This window comes from Callithrix jacchus, chromosome 12 (genome assembly GCF_049354715.1).
Source record: "Callithrix jacchus isolate 240 chromosome 12, calJac240_pri, whole genome shotgun sequence".
In the NCBI taxonomy this organism is placed as follows: Eukaryota; Metazoa; Chordata; class Mammalia; order Primates; family Cebidae; genus Callithrix; species Callithrix jacchus.
This window is the reverse complement of record NC_133513.1, coordinates 118,274,280-118,300,894: the sequence shown is the minus strand read 5'-3', so window position 1 is coordinate 118,300,894 and position 26,615 is coordinate 118,274,280. Positions and strand designations below refer to the sequence as shown.

The window sequence follows — 26,615 nt, the reverse complement described above, 5'->3', positions numbered from 1 at the left end:
AGTGGCTACATGCTTTTCCCTCTAATAATTCTCTTTGGCTTCTTCAATTGGGAGGGCAGATTTTGCTCAACGGGCAACTAGAACTGGATCTCTGCCCACTAAAGAATTATCCCTAGGCATAAAGTTACTATAGATACTAAGTAATCAGAGTGCTAACATTTTCTAAAAACTCGATTAATTATTGACCAAAATGAAAGCAAACCATAGTCAATTTTTAAGAAAACATTAACCACTTGAAACGGTAACATTTACATTATATCAAAAATTCATTTATATGGAATCATACTACAAAAATAATTTTTCCTGTAAGATTTAGCATGCAGCAAAAATGATCTTTTCATCCTGGGAACACTACTGAGTTTTCAGAGGGGGAGAAGAAGTAAAGACATGACAGTTTCATGGGTAGTTTTCTATTTTTAGTATCATTCTGGCAGCAAATTTGAGGTTGTACACATTTCATTATCAACTAAACAAAACAAGAAGCGAGCAAATACTTTTAAGGTTTTCACAGCCTTTTCATCACAGGGAAGAAAAAAAAATACACGTGTGAGTATGTCTTTTTTCCAAATTCCTGGCCACATCAATCGTCTAGAAAGTGCTTATCAGGACACCAAGTATTTCTGTGTTCCTGAGTTAAATAGGTCTGAAATTTTTACCCAGTATTGAATGTATACCTCAAGTGGTCAAATAATACTCCTTATAAAAATTTTTCTACCTAACATTATTGTTTTAATTTTAAATAAGAATGGCCACAATTCAACATGCAAAAGTTCTCAGACTATACACTGAGAAATTCTTCATACAATGCATTTACCACCTTTATTGCATTTTAAAAATCTTTATTCTGTAGTGAATTGGTTTCCCAATCTGCCTGACAAAATTTGCCTAGAGCAGAGGTGATAAAAGGAAGAATCCGAAGACCCTTTGGCCTGGCAATTTGGGAGTAGAACACTGTTGCTGGAGTCCAAGTGAGCAAATTTCACACAATTCATTTAGTGACAAGTGGGCTTGCTCCCTTTTCATCCAGGAAAATGCTACTCACAGACCCAGAATCTGGAATTAGAACCCTTATTTTTAAGGTACTCTTCCAAACAAATAAATATCTACATATTGAAAGGGGGTATAAAGATACAATAACCAAAACCAAAACCCTCTTCAAAACAAATAAAACAATGTTTATATTTAGTTCACGCTAAAACATTCTTTTCTTTCGGTTTGTTCCTAAAAGATTTGATTTTATTGGGCACAATAGGAACTAAATTATTAAAAGCTTATTTTTATGTTTTGCTGTGGATAATTCATACAAAACATTTCCAGATCTCTGAGACTTAACATTAGATGGATCTTTTAAGGTGAAAGTAGAATGCCAGGTTCTATTGAAATATTATCTCAAAGGAACAAAGAGTCGTCTGTCATGTGCTTTTTCTAAGTGCCCATGCTGGAAAACAATTTCTCAATAATATGAAGATGCTGGTACAACTTTTCCTATTACACAATTTCTTTCACAACCACATGCGTTACATTTATAGACAGATTTACAATTTGAAAGGACAAAAAGTTCTGTCTTAATAATAAAATTAGGTTTTGTTTTTTTTTACAAACTGTAGTCCAACCGAAGTTCTCTGTCCCCTCATGCAGCAGAGGCCGTATCTCCATTAGGTGTGTGTGGTCCAGGAAAACACTTCCGAGCAGATTCTGCCAGATTTGGTTCAGTCCATGATGTAGACTCTGCTTGGAGCACCACACTAACTTTAGGGTCATTACAGATCCGATGCCTTGGTCTTCTGCTTTTTTTTCATTCATCTTCATCATCCTCATCTTCCTCTCCATCAGACAGGGATGTACAGGGCCGGATCTGTCGGTAGCGGTCAAGCCATTTTTCTACCATTTGAGTAACCAGGGGGTGATTTCGCCGCCGAGAGCTCTTTTGCATGGCAACCAGAACTCCCCCCTCTGTCACACAGCAGTCCAGCCACTCCCTGAGCAGTTTTTCTTGCTGTTCCTCATTACCTAGCTTTTGGAGGAATATGAAGACAAAAGGAAAATCATGTAACAGATCAGAGACTTGGTAGGAATGTGACATGGTATGCTAACTAATGAAAAGGCCAAAGCAATCAACTTTTCACACGGTTTCAACCTCTTAGAAATTCTGGGATTAAAGTCTAGTTTGCTCTGGTTACATTTAAAAAGACATCAATGGGAAAATTTTCAGAAAATACTAAAAAGCACACTAGAGGGTAATTTATTTGATAAAATAACAAAAAGCAAATGTCCTAGTAAACTGATCCTGGCAAGCCACAGCTTCAAACACATGACAAGGTAAGTTTACTCAGTCAATTATGTACAGGGTGAAATTATACAAGTTATAATCTATGAACTTTTTTCTTCATGTTGTGATTATAAACGTTTTATATAATTACTAGTATATTAAATAAAAGACCAATACTTTTATAAGAATGCTGGCTTTCTGAAAGAGCATTGTTTTGTACATTCGCACCTCCCATCTGGTCTACACCCTTTCACTCCCCTGCATATACAATAGCTTTACCTGGTGCTCTTGCTCCTGCCACGGCAGGAGAGCCCCAATGTTCCTCTTCTGGGTAAACTGGCCAATGGCTTGCCACATCCAGAGTAAAACCCAAAGCTTTAAAAGGCCATCAGTGAACTCCACCCCACCCTTATCGTCTCTGACCTCTTATTCCTCCCTCCCCTAGCCCCTACCGTCTTTCCCTGTTGCTTGACCCTTTTAAACTGGCCTTGCAATTCTTAGAACTCTGCTTTCAGATAAAAACTCACTTCTCATTCCCTCATCTTTACTTTTTCTTAACACCCATCACCACCTGAGGGAAGTTCCTGAAGTTCCTTGATGTCTTCCCATACAGCAGTTTTGAAAAGGTAAAAAGCACAACTGATACCTTCAGAAATTACTACAATCACATTCAGAAATTAAAACCACACCTGAAAGCCACTTTAGGCTGTTTCTGGTACAGGGTACTAGAAATATGCTGCTTACCTCCTGAGCAGAAAGAAAGTGCACATGGAGTAGCTTCCTTTCACTGTCAACCAGAGGCAAAAATGTGATGGTGACATCATCATCAGTATTCAGATTAGCACCAGCACCTCGGTTGCCATAGCCGTCATTTTCCATGGCAACCAAAGCAGAGAAGTGGCCCCTTGTATACCCCAGAGCAATCGGACTTTTCCAACAAAAACTCTGTTCCCACAACAAAGGCAGATAAACACCTGGAAAAAGAGGGAAGAAAATCCAAACAGTCAGGAAGAAAGAGCTGCTCCCTCCCTCACTGCCCTTGTTCACATTCCTGTCTACTCCTCCTTCCTGGCATCTGAGCCACTCTGATCCTGCTCACCAGTTAATACTTACACATGTGGCTGCCAACATTAGAAGAGACTTGTAAAATGCTCCTGAATAATGGCTTACCTTGAAACCGAGTGTATCCTAAAGTTTCTCCCCGGAAACTCTTGTAATATTTCACTCCATAAACTATAATTGGTCGTCTAAGAATATGTGCCAGTACAAAAATGTGCGTCTGCTCCAAGCTTGCTCCAGGCTATACAAAACAAAACAAAAATTTAAAACATTTATTACCACTCCTGGAAAACTGATGTGTAAAAAACAGTACTACCTCCCCTTCAGTGCACTATCACAATTTATTTTTAAGAAAAAAGAATTGTCAAAGCATTTGATTCCTCAGATAACAAATCCAATAAAACTCTAAAGGAAATCTACAAAGGCCACATGTGAATATCATTTACCATCCAAACTCACAAATTATATAGATGTGCCTACATATTCTGAAATAACTCTTGCCACCCAGCCTCACTACTATCCATCCAATCTCAGGAACCAGAGATTCAGAGAGCTAAAGATGCTTTATAATCACATTCTGGTTAAGGTACTGTGAAAGCACTACCTACAACAAAGTCCTCCTGAAATGAAACAGTGAGCTTGTTTCATGCAAATGTAAATACTAAATATTAAATGGGTCCATCCTCCAGCTATAACCCATGGTGTGAGGTACGTCTCATATAAATCAACCACTGTGAATCCTGCCCAAATGGCCCAAAGACCAGGTACCTCCTTCTCTAAGTTCAAATGAATCATAGTACTTTCTGGAAAGAAAAGGAATAGTTATAAATATATATTTGTACTTTACAGTTTGGTATACTGAAGTGCTTCATAAAACCAAGCACGAAACCAAGAGTCTAAGGGGCAAGCCTACACAGTTCCATGTTACAAGACTCCTTCATTAATGAAAAGGTGTTAGCAAACCTAAAAATTCATTCCCACATGAATGGAGAGCAATCCCAAGACTATCTAGTGTGTGTGACCTTTTGATGGTTTTAATCATTCGACATAAAAGCACACATTACTCTCCCTGTTCTGCAGTGAGGACTTGCTATGGTCAGCCATACTTGCTATGCTATTTATTTGATACATGACTAGAACCCAAGTTGACTGATATCAAGTCAAGCATTCTTTTCTTTGTACCCACACGGCCCCCAACATGGTTTGCTCAAATAATCAATTTAGACTACATGGCTTACTTTTCTCAGAGAAGCAACAAAACTTGAAGCGTCCTCACCTGACTAGCAAGAGAGAGTATAAATGCCCAGTCTTCTTGCCACTGTTCTTCTCTCAAGGAAAAATGTAAACCAAAGCTCTGAGAATACCATGATTCCCAATCTTTCCAGCGTGTGTAAAACCTAAAAAAGCAAAATAGTAAAAAAATAAGCCTTCTTATAGAGGTATAAAACATTTATATAGATATAAAACTTCTTATATAGATACAAAACATTTAAAGTTCTGATCATTTTTATTTAATGTAGTCTTTAAGGAGTTTGCAAAGCAATTAATCATTTTATTTTGCCTGGGTGATAACGGATTTTTCAAATGAAAAATGCCTCCCTCTTCCACTGGAAGATACCTTATAACAACCTTTAACATCTTTCACCAGAATTTAATTTGCCAACAACCAAATTTTCAAACTTCAAACACTAGCAATGAGACCGGTTATCTTCAACTGTTTACAGTTAGTTTACACCAAAAAAAAAAAAAAAACTCATCTGAAATGTTGGACACAAGACACTACATTTCTCTATCAATATACAGAGTATACCACCTGCAATCACTTGTATAAACAATAGATGGGAAATATTCCATGTGTTCATAATATCAAGATCAACAATTTCTCTCTGATGATCACCTGATTCAAAAACAACAAAAAAAAACCCCTGCAATGACAGAAAACATCCCTTCTTTATGCTTAACCTGAATCGCTGAAAACAACATCGATTCTTTGTCTATCATGTGTAAAAATTAAATTCACAAATAATTATGCTAGTAATTATGTTTCACTGTCTTATAAAAACAAGCCAACTAAGACCTCTAAAACGAAGACAGATCTTTCATCTGTTTATAACATCACATTTCTCTTCTATACATTTGAATTCTAGGCAAAAGAAACAAAAGATAAGGGTATCTGTTGTGTTGTTAAAAAGTTCCAGCATATTAAAGTTAAACATAAACAGGTGTGGTAGCTCACACCTGTAAAATTATAGCACTTTGGGAGGCTGAAGAGGGAGAACTGCCTGAGGCCCAGAATTCAAAAAACCTGGCCAACATAGTGAGACTCCATAGCTATTAAAAAAAAAAAAAAAAGTTAAATGTGTTGGTGTCACATGTAACTTTACAGTAATTTAATGAAGGGCTCCTTAGAAAATAAATATATTTTCTAAAGAAATTAAAATATAAGGTTCCAAGGGTTTAACTCAGTTGATTTTAAAACATTTTTCATACTCCAGGTAACTGAGGATGTTTAATCATAATTCCAAATGTTTTAAAATTAAAGTATGTATATTCCTCTTTTACAATAGCTAAGATATACAGAGAAATGTGTTTGAATATTTTGACCAGAGTGATGAAATACATTGTTTTGAAAAGTTCAAGGAGAAATATCAAACAGATAAATTGTTAACTCAGTGAAAGTTGTATGCAGTTCAGAAATTTCTTGGTTAGTGCCTAAAATCATTTTATAAATGAGACAGCTAAGTTAGACAGAAATTCAATAGTGATTGCACTCAAAACTCTTCAAGACCACTGAAGAAGAGAGTTCAATAAAAGTTTTTCTTTCCTTCTTTCTTTCTTTCTTGATTGACTGAGGAGTTTCATTCTGTCACCCAGGTTGGAATGCAGTGGCATGATCTTGGCTCACTGCAATCTCTACCTCCCGGGTTCAAGCGATTCTCCTGCCTCAGCCTCCCGAGCAGCTGGGACTACAGGCGTGTGCCACCACCCCCAACTAATTTTTTTATTTTTTAGTAGAAACGCGGTTTCACCATATTGGACAGGCTGGTCTCGAACTCCTGACCTCATGATCCACTTGCCTGAGCCTCCCAAAGTGCTGGGATTACAAGCGTGACCCACCATGCCCGGCCTAAAATATACTTTAAATTAAACATGTTAAAATGTTCATCCTCACCACTCTGAAACTACCAGAGTCTCCATAAAAACGAACAAGCAAACCAAATCCAGCAATATATTACCAAATGGTACAGGAATACAAGTTTGGTTTCACATTCAAAATTCTATTCCATGTTCATGGATTGGAAGGCTCAATATTGTCAAGCTGGCAATACCACCACCACCCCAATTAATACACAGATTCGAGGCAATCCCAATCCAAATCCCAGCTTTTTTACAAAAACTGATGGGCTGGATCCTAAACTTTATATGGAAATCCAAAGGATTTAACATAGTCAAAACTATCTTGAACTATAAACCATCAGGCAAAGTTCCGCAGTGGCAGGGACTGGAGAAGGTGGTGCCAAGCACCACACAGTTCTGGGACACATGTCCATATCTCAGCCCCAGGTGCTCACTCCTGAAGCATCTTTTGAGAGTGAGGACTATGGACTAAAAGTTCTGCTGCAATAATTCTTACCAGTGGTTACTGTCAACAGCCTGTAAACAGCCTAGTTCCTTCTTACTCTAGTAGCCACTCCCTACCCAGCCTATTTACTACATCAGACTCTATTTCTCCCCCACCACCTTTTTTCAATTTTGTGTTTTTTGGTAGAGACAGGGTTTTGCTATGTTATCCAAGCTGGTCTTAAACTCCTAGCCTCAAGAGATCCACCCACAATCTCCCTATCTCTGTGCTAGACTTTTGGGACCTCAAATGACTCACAACCATCTGAGAATTCCAGTCCTGATACATACATGAATGACAATTCAGACTCCTATGATCACCCTCAGCCAGCTGTAAGGAACAGGTAGGCATAAACCCCAAAGCAATTCTTACTCACCACAAATGTCTTTTTTAAAAAAGGCCAGATGCAGTAGCTCAGGCCTGTAATCTCAGCACTTTCAGAGGCTAAGGCAGGAGGAACACTTGAGCCCAGAAGTTCAAGACCAGGCTGGGCAATACAGTGAGACCTCATCTCTACAGAAAAATTTTAAAATAAGCCACATGTGGTAGCACACTGCTGTAGTCCCAGCTACTCCTAGGAGGCTGAGGTGGGAGGATCACCTGAGCCGAGGAGGTGGAGGATGCATTAAGCCAAGATCATGCCCCTGCACTCCAGCCTGAATGACAGAGCAAGACCCTTTCTCAAAAAACAAACAAAAACAACAACAACAAAAACCATCACAACTAAAAAAAAAAAAGACACCACCTCTAAAATTCACAATGTACTTTCAGCTTTTCAACAGATCAGGAAATTTTCAAAGAAAAGGCCAGATGCGGTGGCTCACACCTATAATCCTAGCACTTTGGGAGGACGAGGCGGGCGGACGGACTGCCTGAGCTAAGGAGGAGTTCAAGACCAGCCTGGGCAACATGGCAAAACCCGCTTTCCACTAAAAATACCAAAAATTAGAGGGGTATGGCGACATCACCTGTAACGCCAGCTACTCGGGAGGCTGAGGCACGAGAATTGTTTGAACCCAGGAGACAGAGGTTGCAGTGAGCCGAGATCGTGCCACTGTACTCTGGCCTGGGTGACAGAGTATGACTCTGTCTCAAAAAAAAAAAAAAAACAGAAAATTCCCACCAAAGAAAAGATTACAGGATGCCTTTTTAGAGGGTACCTGCAAAGTGGTAGCTTTACCACAGTTCAAACCTGGCTCTCCATCTTACAGGGCAGAGTCATCACCAAAACTTCAAGGCAGACCTGTGAAACAACAATGCCAAGAACCCACTGTCTTAGGAACCAAACCATGCTCATCCTCTTGACACAGGCAGGCCCATAGCAGTGGACATGTAAATCAGCAGCAGGAAGCTGCTTGGTGACCACAAGATCTGATCAAGAGGGCCAGACACAGCAATGACCAGCATCAGGCTTACCTAGCCCGATGAACCCACTTCAAGCTACCAGACCAATCTACAAAAGCCATCTCCACTAACTGGCACAAAAAGCCCTCTCTTCTGGACAATGACTAACTGACTGAACCATCTACCTGAGTGACACATTCATTCTTCAGCTTTATTATGCATCCAATCAGGTCACCATCCAGGAAGCAATTTTATTTCTCTAATGTGCCCACAAATTGTTACTCTATTATGTTATGCTTTTTTCTCCTCCCCCCAACCCAAGAAAGAGTCTCACTCTGTCACCCAGGCTGGAGTGCTGGGGCACTATCTTGGCTCACTGCAACCACCACCACCTCCTCCTCCTCCTCCTCCTCCTCCTCCTCCTGGATTTAAGCAATTCTCTTATCTCAGCTTCCCTAACAGCTGGGATTACAGGCATAAGCCAACCTGCCTGGCTAATTTTTGTATTTTTAGTAGAGACAGGATTTCACCAAGTTGGCCAGCTTGGTCTTGAACTCCTGCCCTCAAATGATCTGCCTGCCTCAGCCTCCCAAAGCACTGGGACTGCAGGCATGAGACACACACCCAGCCATACCGTGTTATGCTTTAATCTACAATTCTGCTCTCAAGAAAGTAATTTATAGGCCGGGCTCAGTGGCTCATGCCTATAATCCCAGCACTTTGGGAGGCCAAGGTGGGCAGATTACCTGAGATCAGGAGTTTGAGACCAGCCTGGCCAACACGGTGAAACCCTGTCTCTACTAAAAATACAAAAAATTAGCCAGGCAAGGTGATGCACGCCTGTAGTCCCAGCTACTTGGGAGGCTGAGGCAGGATAATCGCTTGAGCCTGGGAGGTGGAGGTTTCAGTGAGCCGAGATCACGCCACTGCACTCCAGTCTGGGCGACACAGCAAGACTTCGTCTCAAAGAAAGGGGGACAGAGAGGGGAGGAGAAGGGGAGGGGGAAGGGAGGAGAGGAGGAGGGGAAGGGGAGGGAGAGAAAAAGAAAAGAAGAAAAAGTAACTTACATTGTTCTCATTTCCAAATTCTACAGAGTACTTTCACTCAGTAATATAAGTACTTCCTGAGCATCTACTATATGTCAGGCTATTCTAAGTACTGGATCTTCCACAACAAAATAAAACAAAATCCCTGTTCTCATGAACTTTATAATGGTGTTTATGTAAGCCCTAAATACTGAAAACAAAATTTACAACTGTTAAGTGCTCAAAAATGACAATAAAAGGCCAGGCACAGTGGCTCACACCTGTAATCCCACCACTATGGGAGGCTGTTAAGTGCTCAAAAATGACATAAAGGGCCAGGCATGGTGGATCACTTGAGGCCAGGAGTTCGAGACCAGCTTGGCCAACGTGGCTAAACCTCATCTATACTAAAACTACAAAAATCAGCTGGGCATGGTGGCAGGCACCTGTAATCCCAGCTACTCGGGACACTGAGGCAGGAGATTTGCTTGAACCTGGGAAGGCAGAAGCTGCAGTGAGCCATCATACCACTACACTCCAGCCTGGGCAACAGAGCAAGACTGTCTCAAAAAATAAAAAGATATAAAGATACTAGGGTAATAAAGATCTCTAGAGTAGGGTTTTTAGCATTATTTGTAAGCATTCAATTAGATAAAGGAGAAAAAACATTTTGATATTGATGTAGGGAAAACTGTACGACTTTTTAAATGGCTTCTGCTAGTTACTAACTTCAACAATAGGCAATTTAGCCTCCTTTGAGCCTTATAAAATAATTAAATGAGATAATGTTCAAAGAACCAAGAAAATACCACAGAAGTCAAATAAATGTAAAGACTGAACTATCCATTCACAAAAACAATGATTCTTCCAGTGTCTGGATGCAGGTAAAATATATCTATATAAAGCACATTTTGAGATAACTGAAGAAATTTGATTATGAACTGTCAGATGACTGAATCAATGCTGAATTACTGAGATGTAGTAATGGGGATGTGGGTGAGTAGGAGAATATTCTTCTTCTGGAAAGATGCATGTTGATATTTTGAAGGGTAAAGCATCACGATGTCTACAATGAACTGATCAAGGAGTCTTTCTCTACGGTGACACGGAGCAGGGGTGGCAAAATGTTAACAACTGCTCAACTGAATGAAGAAAATACCGGGATCCATTGCACTGAATTTCTTTAAAATTATTCTATGAGTTTGAAAATTTGCAAAATAAAAAATGTGATCTTAAGGCTCCCTCAGGAAGGAAAAAACTTGTAACACAATGTCAAGATAATCTCTTAGTTGAACACAAATATTAAACAAGGCTCGGTGCAGCAGCTCAGGCCTGTCATCCCAGCACTTTGGGAGCCTCAGGCAGGTGGATCACTTGAGATCAGGATATCAAAGCCAGCCTGAGCAACATGACAAAACCCCATCTCTACCAAAAACAGATAAAAATAGCCAGGCATGGTGATGAGTACCTGTAGTTCCAGCTAATCAGGTGGCTAAGGTAGAAGGATGGCTTGAACACAGTAGGTGAAGGATGCAGTGAGCCAAGATTCCATCACTGCACTCCAGCCCAGTGACTGAGCCATACCGCGACTGAGCCAGACCCTGTCTCCATAGATGGATCGATCAATCAATCAATCAATCCTCAAAAAGATGAGGAAAGGCTTTATCAATACTTACGCCTACTATAACTTGAAATGCTGCATTTGAAATGTTCAAATACACCACTTCTGTTTTATAGAAACGATAAATGCTTGCATTTTAAAGCTTCCAATGTTTTTATTTTAAAATTTAGCAAAAAAAGGTACAAAAACCATCTTGAGAGAAAAACAAAAACCACATACATGTTCAACATATTTTAATGTCCAAAATGAACTTTTTCCTCTAGTTTCCATATAAAATATAACTGACGTGAAAAGTATTGCACGACTACAAGGAAATGATCCAGCAAATGCACTCCTGGTTTGAAACAGGGAAGAATGCCAGCTCACCAATGTGAACAGTCATGCAGGCTGTCATGCAGGGCTTTCCGAAGCACCGAGTCCTTGTCATAAATGCCCCAGGTAGCTTGTAGTACTGAATCAAGTAGGCAGTCTCCTGCAGTCCGGTTCCAAAGTGCATACAGTCGACTGTCCAAACGTGTAGCCAATTCCAAGGACCAGTTAATAATTGGAGATTCTTCTTCTAATTCTGTACGATGAATTTAAATACATGTTCATTTCCATACCTATGTCATTAGAGAATATTCATGGGGAGAAGAACCTATTTTCTAGATATAAAATGGTTTATATGTAATTTACCAATAAACACCTAAATAAAACTGACCAACTGAAATACAAACTTTCAAGTACTGGAAACATCATCTGCCTCTAAAATAATTTAATAAACTTTTAAATTCTTTATAGTATGATTTTCTAAAAAGTGTTTAATATAGAAATACACATTCTGAAACAGAAAGCAGAAACCAAGGTTTTGAAATTTTTGTTATCTTTATTTGTGCATTCTATGACAGTGAACAATACAATGTAACACTGTAATTCAGGACTCTGTATCTTTAAACCAGCCGGGCGAGGTGGCTCATGCCTGTAATCTTAGCACTTTGGGAGGCTGAGGTGGGTGTACTGCCTCAGCTCAGGAGTTCGAGACCAGCCTGGGCAACATGGTGAAATTCCATCTCTACTACAATACAAAATATTAGCTGGGCATAGTGGCATGCACCTGAAGTCGTAGTTACTCAGGCGGTTGAGGCAGAAAAACTGCTAGAACCCAGGAGGCGGAGGTTTCAGTGAGCCAAGATCGAACCACTGTACTCCAGCCTGAGTAACGGAGCAAGACTCCGTCTCAATCCATCAATCAGTCAATAAACAAACCAACCAACCAAGCTGACCATACACCAAACTATACCATATCTTACTAAATAAAACTTACTTGATCAGAAAAAGGTAAATTGTCTCATTAATTCCATGCTTACCTTTTTGAACGTCTCTATCAAGCACCTCATCAAATAGTTTTTCTTGGACTGTTGGAGGCAAATCTTCAATATCTACAAAGAAAAAGTCAACTTAAAAGATCTTTTGTTTCATAACTTATATTTAATATTAGTATCTACTAGTAACTTCCTCTAAAATAACTCTCTTTCCATCGAAGGTTATCAGATAGCTTTTTCTTAATATATAAGTATAACATGTTTTATATAAAATATTTTTCTGGGCCAGGTGCAGTGACTCACACCTATAATTCCAGCACTTTGGGCGGCTGAGGCCAGCAGAATGCTTGAACTCAGGATTCTGAGACCTGCCTGGGCAACACGGCAAAACACTGTCTCTACAAAAAATATACAAAAATGAATCAGATGAGATGGTAGACACCTGTAGTTACAGCTACTCAGAAGGCTATGGTGAGAGAACTGCTTGAGCCTGGCGAGGTCAAGGCTACAGTGAGCCATGATCTTGCCACTACACTGCAGCCTGGGTAGTAGAGTGAGACTCCGTCTCAAAAAAAAAAAATAATAATCATTCTGGGGTAAGCTTAAACACAGAATGAGTGCATTTCAAATGAAATTTCCTCCAATTTCAGAAAACTTAATTACTATTTCCTACAATTTGTAAACGCCCATTTACATCTGAATATAAAAATTAAAACCAATCAGATCTAGGCTGAGTAACACTGCAAGACTCCATCTCTACAAAAAATTTTTAAATTAGCCAGGCATGGGGGGCACACACCTACAGTCCTAGCTACTCAGGAGGCCAAGCCAGGAGGATCACTTGAGCCCACAAGTTGGAGGTTGCAGTGTGCTATGATCATGCCACTGCACTCCAGCCTGGGCAACAGAGCAAGACCCTATTTCAATTAAAAAAAAAAAAAAATCTCAGATGAAAGATTTTAGAAACTTTTGGTGTTTGGTGCTAACCAAACACCAACTGACAAAACGCCAAACATCAATGCCAACAGACAAAAAGCATTCTAAAAGCCATCTTCAACAGTCAACGAATTGAAAAATGAAAAGTTGCTTCACAAATACAGTAGAAATAAATACAATGAGTAAAAAAAGGGATGACAGGTTCAAGAGAATGGAGTATGTTCAATTGAAATATCATAGCTCTACCCATAAAAAGCTCATGTTCTAAACCCATTTCTTAATACCAGGTTATCAATATAGCTAACTAATTTCAAAATAACATACAACCATGAAAAGGGAAAATTTTTCAAAGGAGATTTTTTCTTAAATATTCTAAAATAAAACCAGAGAAAATAAAAGAGTAAAACAGATTTTCAAAAAATTATCTGAGGTCCACAAAGAAATCCATTAATATCAACTGCTGTATTCCTCTCAGAAAACTAAAGAATTTACTAACAAGTAGCTTTCTATATGGTCACTTCCAGCATAAATAAGACAGTCAAGTAATTTAAGATGCTCATACAGTAGCTATGTTATGTGCCTTCTAACAAAAACATTTTTCACCCATATACACAAATATAACTATAATAAAATGAAAATTTCTTTTTACATTAGATTTTGGAGTTACCTGCTGGCAACGTAAATGTTACAAGGTCAGTCAGAAAATAGCAAGCAAAATCCCCCTTTCTCTGATGAAGAGAGGCAGCGATCTCTCTCCGGATTTGTTCTGTCAGTTCAGGACACACCATTGCTGGAATACACTTTGCTGCTTGTTGAGACACCTTAAATACAAAACAAACTTTCCTCTCATCTCATGTATTATAAATAGAAGCAGAAAACAACAGTATTTAAAAGAAATCAGCAAAATTTCCCAATAATTCAAGGTTTTATTTAATCTTAAAATACATTGGGTATTATTTCCTTATCAATGAAAAGTATGTATCAATACAACTTTTCAAAAGGTCATAAAAATGTTTTAACCTCTGATTCAGTATTTCTATTTAAGAATTTATTGCAAGGAAATACTCAAAGATGCACATAAAAATTTATGGAAAAGGGTGTTGTCCATAGACATGTCACAGGAAGAGGGAGGACAGAAAACCTAAGTAGACTAACCATCATGCACCCAGTAAAACATCTTTAGAAGCAGAGAATCACAGCTCACAGAGAAAGAGAAAACTACAAACATTCTTCTCCTACAAGTTTCAAGTACCCTAGTTTGGACTTAAAAAAAAAAAGCACGGTATTTAAAGGGTTACTTCCCACTGCCCTCAAGCCTTTTCTTCCTCGCCATTTGTTACCACTCTGAGTTTTTAAAAAGCATTTGGCATCTTCAAGTTTAAACACAGACTGCCAACATCTGCAGCTCGGCCTGACAGGAGTGAGATGGGAGCACTACTGCACAGGCCGCTAAGCAAGAAACAACAAACCAAGGAAGACTAGAACTTTCTTCCTTTTTTAATTTTTTTTTCTTCTTTTTAAAATGCTAAATAGCAACAAACGTTGCAAAGATTTAATTTAACCTTGTATTTCAGTCATATCCCGTTTGTGAAGCTAAATAAAACTACGTACACAAAATTCTAAAATCACAGTTGAGCATCTGTGAAAATACGACCAGGCCAAGCACAGTGGCTCATGCCTGTAATCCCACCAACTCTGGGAGGCTGAGGTGAGTGGATTGCCTCAACTCAGCAGATCGCGACCAGCCTGGCCAACATGACAAAACTCTATCTCTACTAAAAATACTTCTACAAAAATTAGCTGAAAGTGGTGGAATGCACCTGTAGTCTCAGCTACTAGGGAGGCAGAGGCATAAGAATAGCTTGAACCCAGGAGGAGAGGCTGAAGTGAGCCTAGATCATGCCATAGCACTCCAGCCTGGGCAACAGAGTGAGACTCTGCCTCAAAAAAAAAGAATATGGTGCAAACGTAGTGAGCCTGTTCCCAGACATCACCAACCTGGACAACCATTCCAAAGGAAAGTGGGGTCTGAAGAGCAACAGGTCTTCCAGCTTCTTATTCTTCTTCTCAAAGAGTAAGGTTTACTGATAATGTTACCTACATAATATATGTGGAGAACTAACTGCAACTGCTATTAAAAGAAACAGTGTTTCCAAAACTCTGCATCCCAACACAGTCGCCTGACTCCCTGACTCCAGCCTGGCCCAGTGGCTCACACCAGTAATCCCAGCACTGTGTGGGAGGCCAAAGCAGGAGGATCACTTGAGTTCTGGAATTCAGGATCAGCCTGAAAAACATAATGAAACTCTGCCTCTACCAAAAAAAAAAATACATTTATATATATACATGCGCATATGCTAGGCACAGTGGCATGAACAGTAGTCCCAGCTACTGCGGGGGCTGAGAGGTGGGAGGATCGCATGAGCCAGGGAGGTCAAGGCTGCAGTGAGCCGTGATCACACCCCTGGGCAAAAAAGAGAAACCTTGTCTCAAAGGAAAAGAAAAAAAGGACCAGCCTGGCCAACATAGCGAAACCCCATCTCTACTAAAAAATACAAAAATTAGCTGGGTGTGGTGGCACATGCCTATAGTCCTAGCTATTCAGGAGGCTGAGGCAGGAGAATCACTTAAACCTGGGAGGTAGAGGTTGCAATGAGGCGAGACCATGCCATTGCACTCCAGCCTGGATGACAGAATAAGACTTCATTTCAAAAAAAATTTTAAAAAAGATTAAAAAAAAAAAAAAAAAAACCTCCTAACATGAAAATTCAGTTATACTAGACTTTTTGGCCAAGATTATCGTTAACCATTAAAATTCTCACTACATCTTAAACTACATGAGCCCAACCATTAGTCAATGCTCAAACATGGAAAATCAAATTATGTATTTTCAGACTATAATTAACTATTTCTCAAGTAACACAGTTAAAATGGCTCCCCAAAATAAATTCAGAAATCACTTATTCCAGTCAGCTAGCCCTCAGGCCCTTTCCAAAAACCTAGAAAGACCTTTCGAAAAACCACCTGGACTGGACCCTGAATACCACAAACATTCTAAAATAAACCGAGCCTCCAAACAACCCCTTCCACCACCATCCTTCAGCAAGATGTGCCCGTGAAGCCTGCACTCACCTCCTCAGCTCTTCAACTTTATGGTTCTCAACCATCTCCGTAGGCTGAGAGTTCTCAATTTAGGGTCCATGATCTTGGGAATGGTCCATGAACTTTAATGGGAATTTCATTCTAATTCAATTTAAATCCATTTTCCCCAACTTTTCCCTATATTAAAATGTATTTTCTTATATATCACACATTTAATTTAGTATTTTGGTAACTATTACTTCAATACAACTGATTTCCTGTGTAACCTTATTTACTTCTTATTTTATGTATTTAAAAACATTATTTTGGGAAGGAGTCCATAACTTTCACGAGACTACAAACAGGGTCAAGGACACAGAATCTTACATACATATCCCCCCAACTCTAATATTCTCCTGTTCTCATTCCAAAAGAACTTGGAATTTTTTTGGAAATTCTTTAATTCTGACCTTTGGAGTATTTACTCCATGGAGACTGAATCCATTACCAATTTTCTCTTTGCCTGGAACAAACCCCCTCCACCTCTCCCATACTGTTTCCGGGTCGCTCTACATGGCCCACCGAATATAGCAAAAGTAATGGTATATTGCTTCCTAAATCCATTTATAAAAGACTCTGCAGGTATCAAAGACACTGGATCACTCTTGCACTCTGTGCCTCTCTTGGATCGCTTGCTGGGGGTGAAACCAGCTGCCGTATCATAAGCATCCCTGCAGATAGGTCTGCACGCCAAGGAATTGAAACCTCCTGCCAAAAGCCATGTGAGTGGGCTTGGGAAACAGATCCCTGAGCCCCAGTTGAGTCTTTTGAGAACTACAGCCTTGGACCACTTGACTGCAACCTCATGACACTGTCAGCCAAAACTATTCAGCTAAGTGGTTCCTGGATGCTAACCCTCACAAATTCTGTGAGATAATATACATTTCTCGTCTCAGTCGCTAAGTTTCCAGATAATCTGTGATATTATAATAAACATATTGATGTTCTATTATCATCCCACTGTTAGTCCTCAGATTGTTTTCAGGAGCTCAATGGCTCATCATGGCCCCTCTAATATCCTGTAATAATCTTCTACCTACCTGAGGGGAGCCCCTAAAGATTTTCACCCTAGTTCATAGCCGCCTTCTTTATTCTGGCTCCTGTTACCACCAGCAAAGTATAACTCCACACTGACGGCCCTTCCAGTATACAACAGACAACATGACTAGACACCACAACACAAATGCAGCCAGGCCTTCAACACTAGAAAAACTTCCTCTAACTGTTCCATCTTATATTCCAGAACTTGGATCGCTCTACCTGAAAAGTGCCTTCTCCCTTACACTCAGCAAGCCTGCACTTTTGCTTTCATCATGACCTTCAGTCTCGCAAGCCCTCACCCCAGCTTCAATAGAATCTTACCAAACTGTACACGATGGTTAGCTACTACAATCATGTTTCCATCTAACTGTCAAATGTTTTAATCCCTACACATTGCCCTGTAATGGTTCGAATTTGCCAAATAATGGCAAATTTGAATAAACAAATATGCAAACGTATATACAAAAGATGTATACTGACAAAATTTGAATCTACAACTAATATGACTCTCCACATTTTTACTCTATTTCTCTTGTCATTAAAAAATATTACCTGGGTCAAGCGCAGTGGCTCATGGCTGTAATCCCTGCCCTTTGGGAGGCCGAGGCGGGCAGATCACCTGAGGTCAGGAGTTTGAAACCAGCCTGGCCAACATGGTGAAACCCCATCTTTCTAAAAATACAAAATTAGCCAGGCATGGTGGTGTGTGCCTATACACCCAACTACTTGGGATGCTGACACAGGAGAATCACTTGAACCCAGGAGGCAGTGAGGGCAGTGAGCCAAGATCATGCCACTACACTATAGCCTGGGCAACAGAGCGAGACTCTGTCTTAAAAAATAAAAATTAAAAATTACTTGGATAATACAGTCATATCCTGAATAACTCACATGCAGTATCTATCATTTGTAGCATGTACCTAGTTATCTAAGCCAGAAACCATTAGGTCCACACTGTATCTTCCCATATCCAATCAATCTTCAGACTGAGGGCCTGTCTGAGTCTCTCAAACTGCCTTCCCATTTCTATGGCTACTACCCTACTGGTAGAGTTCTGGCCAGCACCTCTGCAACCCCTCCCAACCCTCTCCAGTGTGCAGCAGCCAAAACACAATCTGCTCTGCTCACTCCCCTACACCTGTACATAACACCATTCAGTACCCTAAGAATACTCTTCAAATTCCTTAACACAGAAGATCCTTCATAATCCAGCCTCTGCTTATCTTTCACACTTAACCTTCTCTGTTCTCAATCACCATCTCAGCCATGCTGAGTTACCTGCAAGTCCCTGGATTCACCATAAATTCCACATCTCTGCCCCCCTATAAAAATGCTTTCCTCAACCTCCCTTCTTTCCCTCATCCACTTCAGGTGGCTAACTTCTAACTCCTCCCCTTCAAAATGTAGCAAAAATATTACCTGCTGTAAGAAAGAAGACAAGACACCTTTCAAAACTCTGCACATACTGCCGCAGCACTTGGCATTTACAACTACCAGGGCACATGCTACACAGAATTACCTGTTCATTTCTGTACTTTTCTGGAGAGTCAATGAAGGAAGAGCCAATGTCTTTATAATTCTATCCTTTCTGAGCTCAGTGCATGGCACACAGTAAGTACTCAATAAATATTTGTTAACTGAATGACTAACAAATGAATGACAGACACATCCCAGGCTTGTTTGAACCAAATAGAGTAAGTTAAACATTGCTGTGACTATTTAAATTTTGGAAGCAAATACCCTTAAAAATTATACACTGTTGAAGTCTCAAGTTTAATGTTATTTTTTAAAGGAGGTGAAAGAGTTCAAAACATTTTAAAACTGCTTGGAGAAACATTATAAAATCAAAAATGAAATCTAAAGAACAGACTTCCTTAATATAAAAGAACATTTAACCAAAATGCCACGCTCACCTCTGTAAGCAATATTGCTAGCATATCCTGCCTCTGAAAACGTATAGCCAAGTGTACAAGAGTATAGCCAACATCAAAGGCAGAAGGGCGGTTCAGCAAGCGTACTTCGTCTGCGGTGAGCTGGCGTGCAATGTCTCCTCCTGATGACTTGTATGCTTCTATGGCAGCTAAATCACCTTCTACAACCCCTAAAACAAGCAGCAAAATAGAAATGCATTTAATTATAATTTTCTTCAAAGAGCACAAACTTGAAGCAATCACTCCAAACTCTTTAAGTGTTTCTGTGCCTCCCGGATCCTGAAGCATCATTTAAATGTCCTAAAGAATAAGGAAAATTAGTTTTTTCCTTTCCCTTTAAAAATTTTCCTTCCAGAACTAGAACTCCTAGACACTTACCTTACCATCAGTGCAGGCTCCAGGCTCTGGTGGGATTTAGAGAACTATTAGACTGTATGAATTGGATGGAAGATCGATAATCTAGTACGAGAAACCATACGTCACAAGAGACACTGAGCCCCTGGGTTCGGGTCCTGCATTCATCCTGACTCTGCAGAAACCAAGGAGACAGGGATATCCTTCCGGCTGGTGTTGAGCTCCTCCTGCCCCTTACACTGCATTCTTTAAAACAAATACTGAAGTTTCCACACTGCTCTTTAGCTTTGAAACAACTTAGAGCAACTGAAACCATCTTCGCTGTAAGTAAACGTTGGCAACATTTTGATTTCAGACTCTTATAGCCAAGACTTCCTTAAACCCATTAAGAATGATTAATAAACTAAAAATTGAACCAGATGATTTCAAAGAAAATATGCTAAAATAAAACATTACAATCCAGTTAGAATAGGAGGAAAACACAAATACCACTTCTGCCCAAATCTATAATGAACATTCCACTACCACTGAACCATTCTATTAATCTCAACACAAATCAACGTTAGGTAAAGATAGTAATACTATCAACTAAGCAGTCTGGAAAGTACAGGTATTAATCAGCCCTAGGGGTAAAAAAGTATAGATTAGCTTCCAGTTTACCACAAATACTTTTAAGTGTTTCTTAAGTTACATCAAGACAAATGTGTTTGCTGGGTAGAATAATAATACTAGGAAAAATATTCTTACTTAGTGTATTATTTTAATTGCCATCTTGAATTAGGAATTAGATAAGACATATTTCTTAGAATATAAGAGATTGGTAATATTCAACAATTTCCTGCCATTAGTAAAGATAACAAGGCTTCAAAGTAATTCCTACGTTTACCGAATCCTCATGATATACAGAACACCATGCCAGGCAAGAGAAATACAAAGACAGTGAAAACATGACTCCAATACGCAAAATAGTCCTTTTAAAATTACATTTGTGAGCCATAAAAGGCCAGCTTCAAAAGTTTTCAAACCCTATGGTCATAGGTCCTTTCTGCAAATTTAGATCCTCTCCTCAAAAAAATGAACCCCAGCCCCCAACACAGACATATACATTCTTCAGGTTGAAAACCCATGATATTAAGAATGCCTTCTTATAGGAATTCTTACCTTCAAAGTTTGATATATTCTTCACTATGTATATACAAGTTCAGCTACAAATGCCTTGTCTCCACCCATCTTATCCTTCTAAGAAACTGTGCCCTGGAAGTCAGGGCTAAAGCTTAATCAAGGATGGCATGAGATAAGGGCTATAAATCTTCCCAAAAGGGCAAGCCTTTAAAATAGACCAGAATGTGCTACTTGAACTAAAAACAAATCTATGGTTAAAGAGTTTTCTATTTCCAATTATTATGTTCAAATACAAAAAAAAATTCTAAAACTTCTGCTTATTTAATAAACAATTAAGTATAATCTGATACGGCCCATAACTTTTCAGATAATTCAGTGCAGTTCATTTAAGACAGCATGCCCATGCCATCTCGTCTTACTTCCCAGCATTTCTGTATGAAGGCAACGACTTTTCCCTTCAGTCCTATCAAAGCCCTTCACTATTTTCAGGTATAGGTAGCAGCAATGCACCTTCTATAGTCTTCCGTTTTAAAATACAACTACTTACAAAATGTTTTGTATTACATAAAAAATGTTCCAATCACTTCCAAAAAAAACAACCCAAGAGTCTGATCAATTTACCTGAAAAAGCAAAGAGGAAGATCTGTACAATTTATATGTGTATATATATTGTGTGTGTGTGTATGCATTTATGTAGTTGTTTATGTAAGTTCATGCTTACTTTTTATTTCCCAAAGACTAAGATGAGGTAATGTAAAGCTAGGCATCAAATAACTTCCTTCTATTGCTTGAAGTAGGGGAGGTCTTCAAATCACTTTATTATTTTTACCTAACTCACCATATAGCTTAAGTCTAGAAATAATCTCATTTTAGAAATTCTTAAGATTTCCTCTCTAATGTCTCTGAGAGATTTCTGTAATTAGAAGTTAATGAGCACTGGGCGGGGAGGGTGGGGTGCAGACTAAATAGCACAACAAAATTAGCAAAATGTACTATGGAACTATAAGGTACAATAATATCACCCATTCTGCTTTCATTAAGTGCTTTTTAAAAACAAATCCAGAACTTTAAATGTAGACTTGCATGGTATGTGAATTATACATTAATAAAGCCGATACACACAAACACAACTAGGATTTCTATTTGACATAATACAACATTATCAAAAACACTTACTGACTCCCGACAACTCCATGTTCTACATTAAACTGCAAATGGGCTTCCTGCCCATTCCCCAACATGGAGGACGTACAGAAGATGAAAACAGACTACTGTCAGTTCTTGACAGCACAAAATTCTCCAAATTTCCCACAGCATGAAAAACACATATCATTTAAGTATAGGTAAAAAATAATATTTAAAAGAAATTTTATTATCTACTGTTTGGGGAATATGTAATTTCATTCTTTTCATTAAGCATAATTATGAACTTACAATCTCAGTGACCAGTAAATTTTCAGCTACAAAGATTAGTAAATTTATTACAAATCAAATTTCATGAAAATATCACTGAACTGTCCCCATTTTTGCTATGTCTTTATTGCACACTGCTCAAAAAGAACTTCTGGAAGTTTAAACAGTTACTTCATAGACGGCTACTTCATACAGCAGAAACATTTTTGCTGTAGACGTAGTGTTTAATAGAATTTGGCCCATACGCATATAATTTAAAGTTTCCACATATTTTCTACTCAGGGATCAGGGCAAAACCATCATAATACATGCAAAAAAAACCTTACAATTATGAAATATCTGAGTTCTTCACATAATTATATTCTGAGCACCTTTTAATGTCAAGGGATAAAAAGAAAGTAGAAATAAGGTAGGAGAATTGGTAGACAGGAAGAGACAACAAATAAATGCCAGTGTTAAAAACCTCACTTTACAGGACACAAAGGCCAGGAAAAAAAATTTAAAGTTCCAAGAGAAGACAACATATTACTGACATCTCACAATGCCTCCAAGAATAACTGAAGCTTTTTTTTTTTTTTTTGAGACAGAGTCTCGTTCAGTTACCCAGGCTGGAGTGCAGTGGCATGATCTCAGCTCACTGCAACCTCCACTTCCCAGGTTCAAGCAAGTCTTCTCTCTCAGCCCCCTAACTTGGAACTACAGGTGCACACCACCACACCCAGCTAATTTTTGTATTTTTAGTAAAGACAGGGGGTTCAACCGTATTGGTCAGGCTGATCTCGAACTCCTGACCTCAGGTGATCCACCTACCTCGGCCTCCCAAAGTGCTGCGATTACAGGCATGAGCCACAGCACCCAGCCGAAGCATCTTTCTTTTAATACTTTTTTTTTTTTTTGAAAATTTAACAAATGTGTATTACGCCTTCTGTCCCTTCCTCCTTCATGTTATGAAGGCAAATAAAAGGACAGCTAAAGCCACTCTGAGATTAACTTTATAAAACTAATCTGCAGTATCATCATTCAAAACTGAATGAAACGCACAATTAGCCTAATAGGGAAACATAATTACAGATAAAGGAAAGTGTTAATACACTTCTTAAAACATGAAGGCCTAAGAATAAATGAAAGCTACTATATTAAATATTACTAAACAGCTAAAAAAATAAAAATAAAAAACAAATGTATTATTCTGTAAGCTGGGCCAGGAGTAGTTTAAATATTTTGAAGCCACAGGTCAATAACTCACTGGGGACTTCACAGCTACTATGGAACTCCATTGTTTAGAATATAGAGCTGGCTCATAGATGATGTTTAGAAAACAGACTTATTTTTTCCCCCATATATGGCACAGTTTTCAAAGTTTTGCCTTATTTTCCTTTATGACGTAAAATTGTAACGGTTACTAACTTTGAAAAGAATGCCAAATGGTAAAAAAAAAGCCAGGACTTACCTGAGCCCTCATGGGCCAGCCCAACACTACCCTGGAGTTCTATGGTAGCTGTGACATCACAGCATGGTTTATGCTGTGGGGTCAGGGTGGACCTGGAGTCAGCTGGCACAATTTCAGGAACCCTTAAAGAGAAAAGTTAGTTTTAAGTGGTAATGTTCAGAATGCCCTTTTCCATGGTAAGAGAAAGATGCAGATGTGGTTTCCTCTAGCCGGAGTTTAACTCATTCACTTGGTTTTTATATCGTGAGCATTTGGGTATAGTTTAATCCTGAACCTGGCTTAGAAATTCACAGCAAACTCTTTCAAAACTAACATGAGCTAGTTTTTCAATAAAATGACTTCAATATTTTTTAAAGTGTACCCTCAAGTAGGCGAAAGCAGAGGAACAATCTCAAAAATAATTTGAGCAGGCCAAACCACCTCCTGGCTGTATTTTCCACATAATAATAGCAACAAGCTAAGATCTACTATTTCTAGTCCTAGAACAGTGCTACAAAATAATAACTTACTCAAAAAATCAACAGATGAAAATCAAGATTGTAAACAAATTCTTAAATTTCACCTATATTAATATCGACTAGCTTATATTCAATAATCTCACTGTCCATTTCTAAAATATCCTCTTTAGAGAAATAAAAGACTCAATAATATAAAGTCAAATAGTCACTAATTAAAGCTTTTAAAATTATCTGTAAGTTATGACAAACTATGTCAAATGTCATCTATACTACTGAGCTCTTTCCTCCTTGTATCTTTGATCAGAGTGTTAACAACCCACTATTGGCCGGGCGCGGTGGCCTGTAATCCCAGCACTTTGGGAGGCCGAGGCAGGTGGATCACAAGGTCAGGAGATCGAGACCATCCTGGTCAACATGGTGAAACCCCGTCTCTACTAAAAAATATACAAAAAATTAGCTGGGCATGGTGGTGCGTGCCTGTAATCCCAGCTACTCAGGAGGCTGAGGCAGGAGAATTGCCTGAACCCAGGAGGCAGAGGTTGCCGTGAGCCGAGATCGCGCCATTGCACTCCAGCCTGGGTAACAAGCGCGAAACTCCGTCTCAAAAAAAAAAAAAAAAAAAAAAAAAACCCACTATTGTGGAAATATAAGTCTCCAAAGTCATGAAAAAATACCTAACCAAAACATACACTTTCATGAGAAAGGAGATCCTGTCAAGCAGGAAGAATTACTGCTGAAAGTATCACAGAAGGACTTAAAGGAAACATGCCACAAAGTTATCTTTGGGACAAGTGATCAGAGGGGGACAAATGTAAATGGGCTAAAACAGATTAACATGAGTTCCAATTACGAAGGTCACTTAAAATATCACTGAAATACTCAACTGAAAGGAAATTACAGTTCTTAAAAGTCTTAGGTTCCAAAAGTACATTTTGAAACTCATAAAATAATGTATGCCAAAACCACATTCACCACTGAAATCATGTCCAAAAGTCTTTCTGACTTCAAAATAAAAATTTCATTTGCCACACTGCCAAGTTACCCTGGCTGAATTTGAAATTAATTTTTTTTTCTTTTTTTTTTTTTGAGACAGAGTCTTGCTCTGTCACCAGGCTGGAGTGCAGTGGTGCAATCTCGGCTCACTGCAACCTCCACCTCCCGGATTCAAGCAGTTCTCCTGCCTCAGCCTCCCAAGTAGCTGGGACTACAGGCGTGCACCACCACACCCAGCTAATTTTTGTATTTTTTAGTAGAGATGGGGTTTCACCATGTTGGCGAGGATGGTCTCGATCTCTTGACTTCGTGATCCACCCACCTTGGCCTCCCAAAGTGCTGGGATTATAGGCATGAGCCACCGCACCCAGTCTGAAATCAAATTTTAGATTTTTATAATTACACTATAATTATACTATTTCAGGTAGGACAGAGAAACTGAACAGTCTAGCCCACCTTCATTTACTAGAGAGTAAGTAAACATTTTAAAAGTGGAAATGGGAGGCTGGGGTGCAGCAGTTCTATAATCTCAGCACTTTGGGAAACCAAGGTGGGAGAATCGCTTAGAGTCCAGGATTTCAAGACCAGCCTGAGCAAGATGGTGAGGTCTCATCTTTACGATAAATTTTTTTAAATTATTAAGGCATAGTGATGCATGCCTGTAGTCCCAGCTACTTGAGAGGACCACCTGAGCCCAGGAATTCAAGGCTGCAATGAGCTATGATCAGACCATTGCACTCCAACCTGGGTGACAGAGTGAGACCCTGTCTCTATTAAAACAAAAGTGGGCCGGGCGCGGTGGCTCATGCCTGTAATCACAGCACTTTCGGAGGCCAAGGCGGGAGGATCCACGAGGTCAAGAGATCGAGACCATCCTGGCAAACATGGTGAAACCCCGTCTCCGCTAAAAATAAAAAATTAGCTGGGTGTGGTGGTGCACGCCTGTAGTCCCAGCTACTCAGGAGGCTGAGGCAGGAGAATTGCTTGAACCCAGGAGGCAGAGGTCGCAGTGAGCCAAGATTGCGCCACTGCACTCCAGCCTGGTGCCTGGTGACAGAGCAAGACTCTGTCTCAAAAAAAAAAAAGTGGAGGCAAGGAAGAAAGGATAAAAGGAAAAATTTTCATAATTTATTATAACTTTATACTGTTCATATTACATACATTTAATTCTTCTAGACAAAAGTAGATTTAAGACAAAATCATCACATTGGAAGAAATATTCAAAAGTAACCTAGTCAATCTTAATAAGGTTTCCAACTAGACACACTAAACAAGAAAGTCCCTATAATTAGCTACTGCAAAAGAAAGTTCACAGCTTCAATAAACACTCATAGTCCCAAAAGCATCCATTATCCCCAAAAATTTCAGACCCATGTATCCAATAATTCATTAGACATCCTCACCACAAAACATCTAGAAAAACTAAACCTTCCATCTCCTATGTTCAGGAAAAATGATACCGTTATCCAACCCAGATGTCCAAACCAAAAATCTGGCTTTCTAAACTCCTTCTCATCTCAGCCCAATATTGATT

The 26,615-nt window shown here is 39.1% G+C and overlaps 1 protein-coding gene across 3 annotated transcripts in view; it reads right to left on the bottom strand.

Moving 5' to 3' along the window:
* Window positions 1-247: 247 nt before the first annotated feature.
* ZRANB1 (zinc finger RANBP2-type containing 1) overlaps window positions 248-26,615 on the bottom strand; it is a 64,109-nt gene continuing 37,741 nt past the window's right edge. For 2 of the 3 annotated variants that reach the window (XM_002756704.7, XM_008978875.5), the window contains 8 exons: window positions 19,274-19,461; window positions 13,846-13,999; window positions 12,288-12,359; window positions 11,308-11,506; window positions 4,605-4,725; window positions 3,440-3,569; window positions 3,014-3,243; window positions 248-2,014 (listed from right to left, as the gene is read on the bottom strand). In XM_002756704.7, coding sequence (XP_002756750.2) covers window positions 1,796-2,014; window positions 3,014-3,243; window positions 3,440-3,569; window positions 4,605-4,725; window positions 11,308-11,506; window positions 12,288-12,359; window positions 13,846-13,999; window positions 19,274-19,461 — 1,313 coding nt within the window. In that variant the 3' untranslated portion in view covers window positions 248-1,795. Of the gene's footprint in view, window positions 2,015-3,013; window positions 3,244-3,439; window positions 3,570-4,604; window positions 4,726-11,307; window positions 11,507-12,287; window positions 12,360-13,845; window positions 14,000-19,273; window positions 19,462-23,630; window positions 23,753-26,615 lie in introns of all 3 variants that reach the window. The other variant, XM_078346725.1, reaches the window with a different exon arrangement.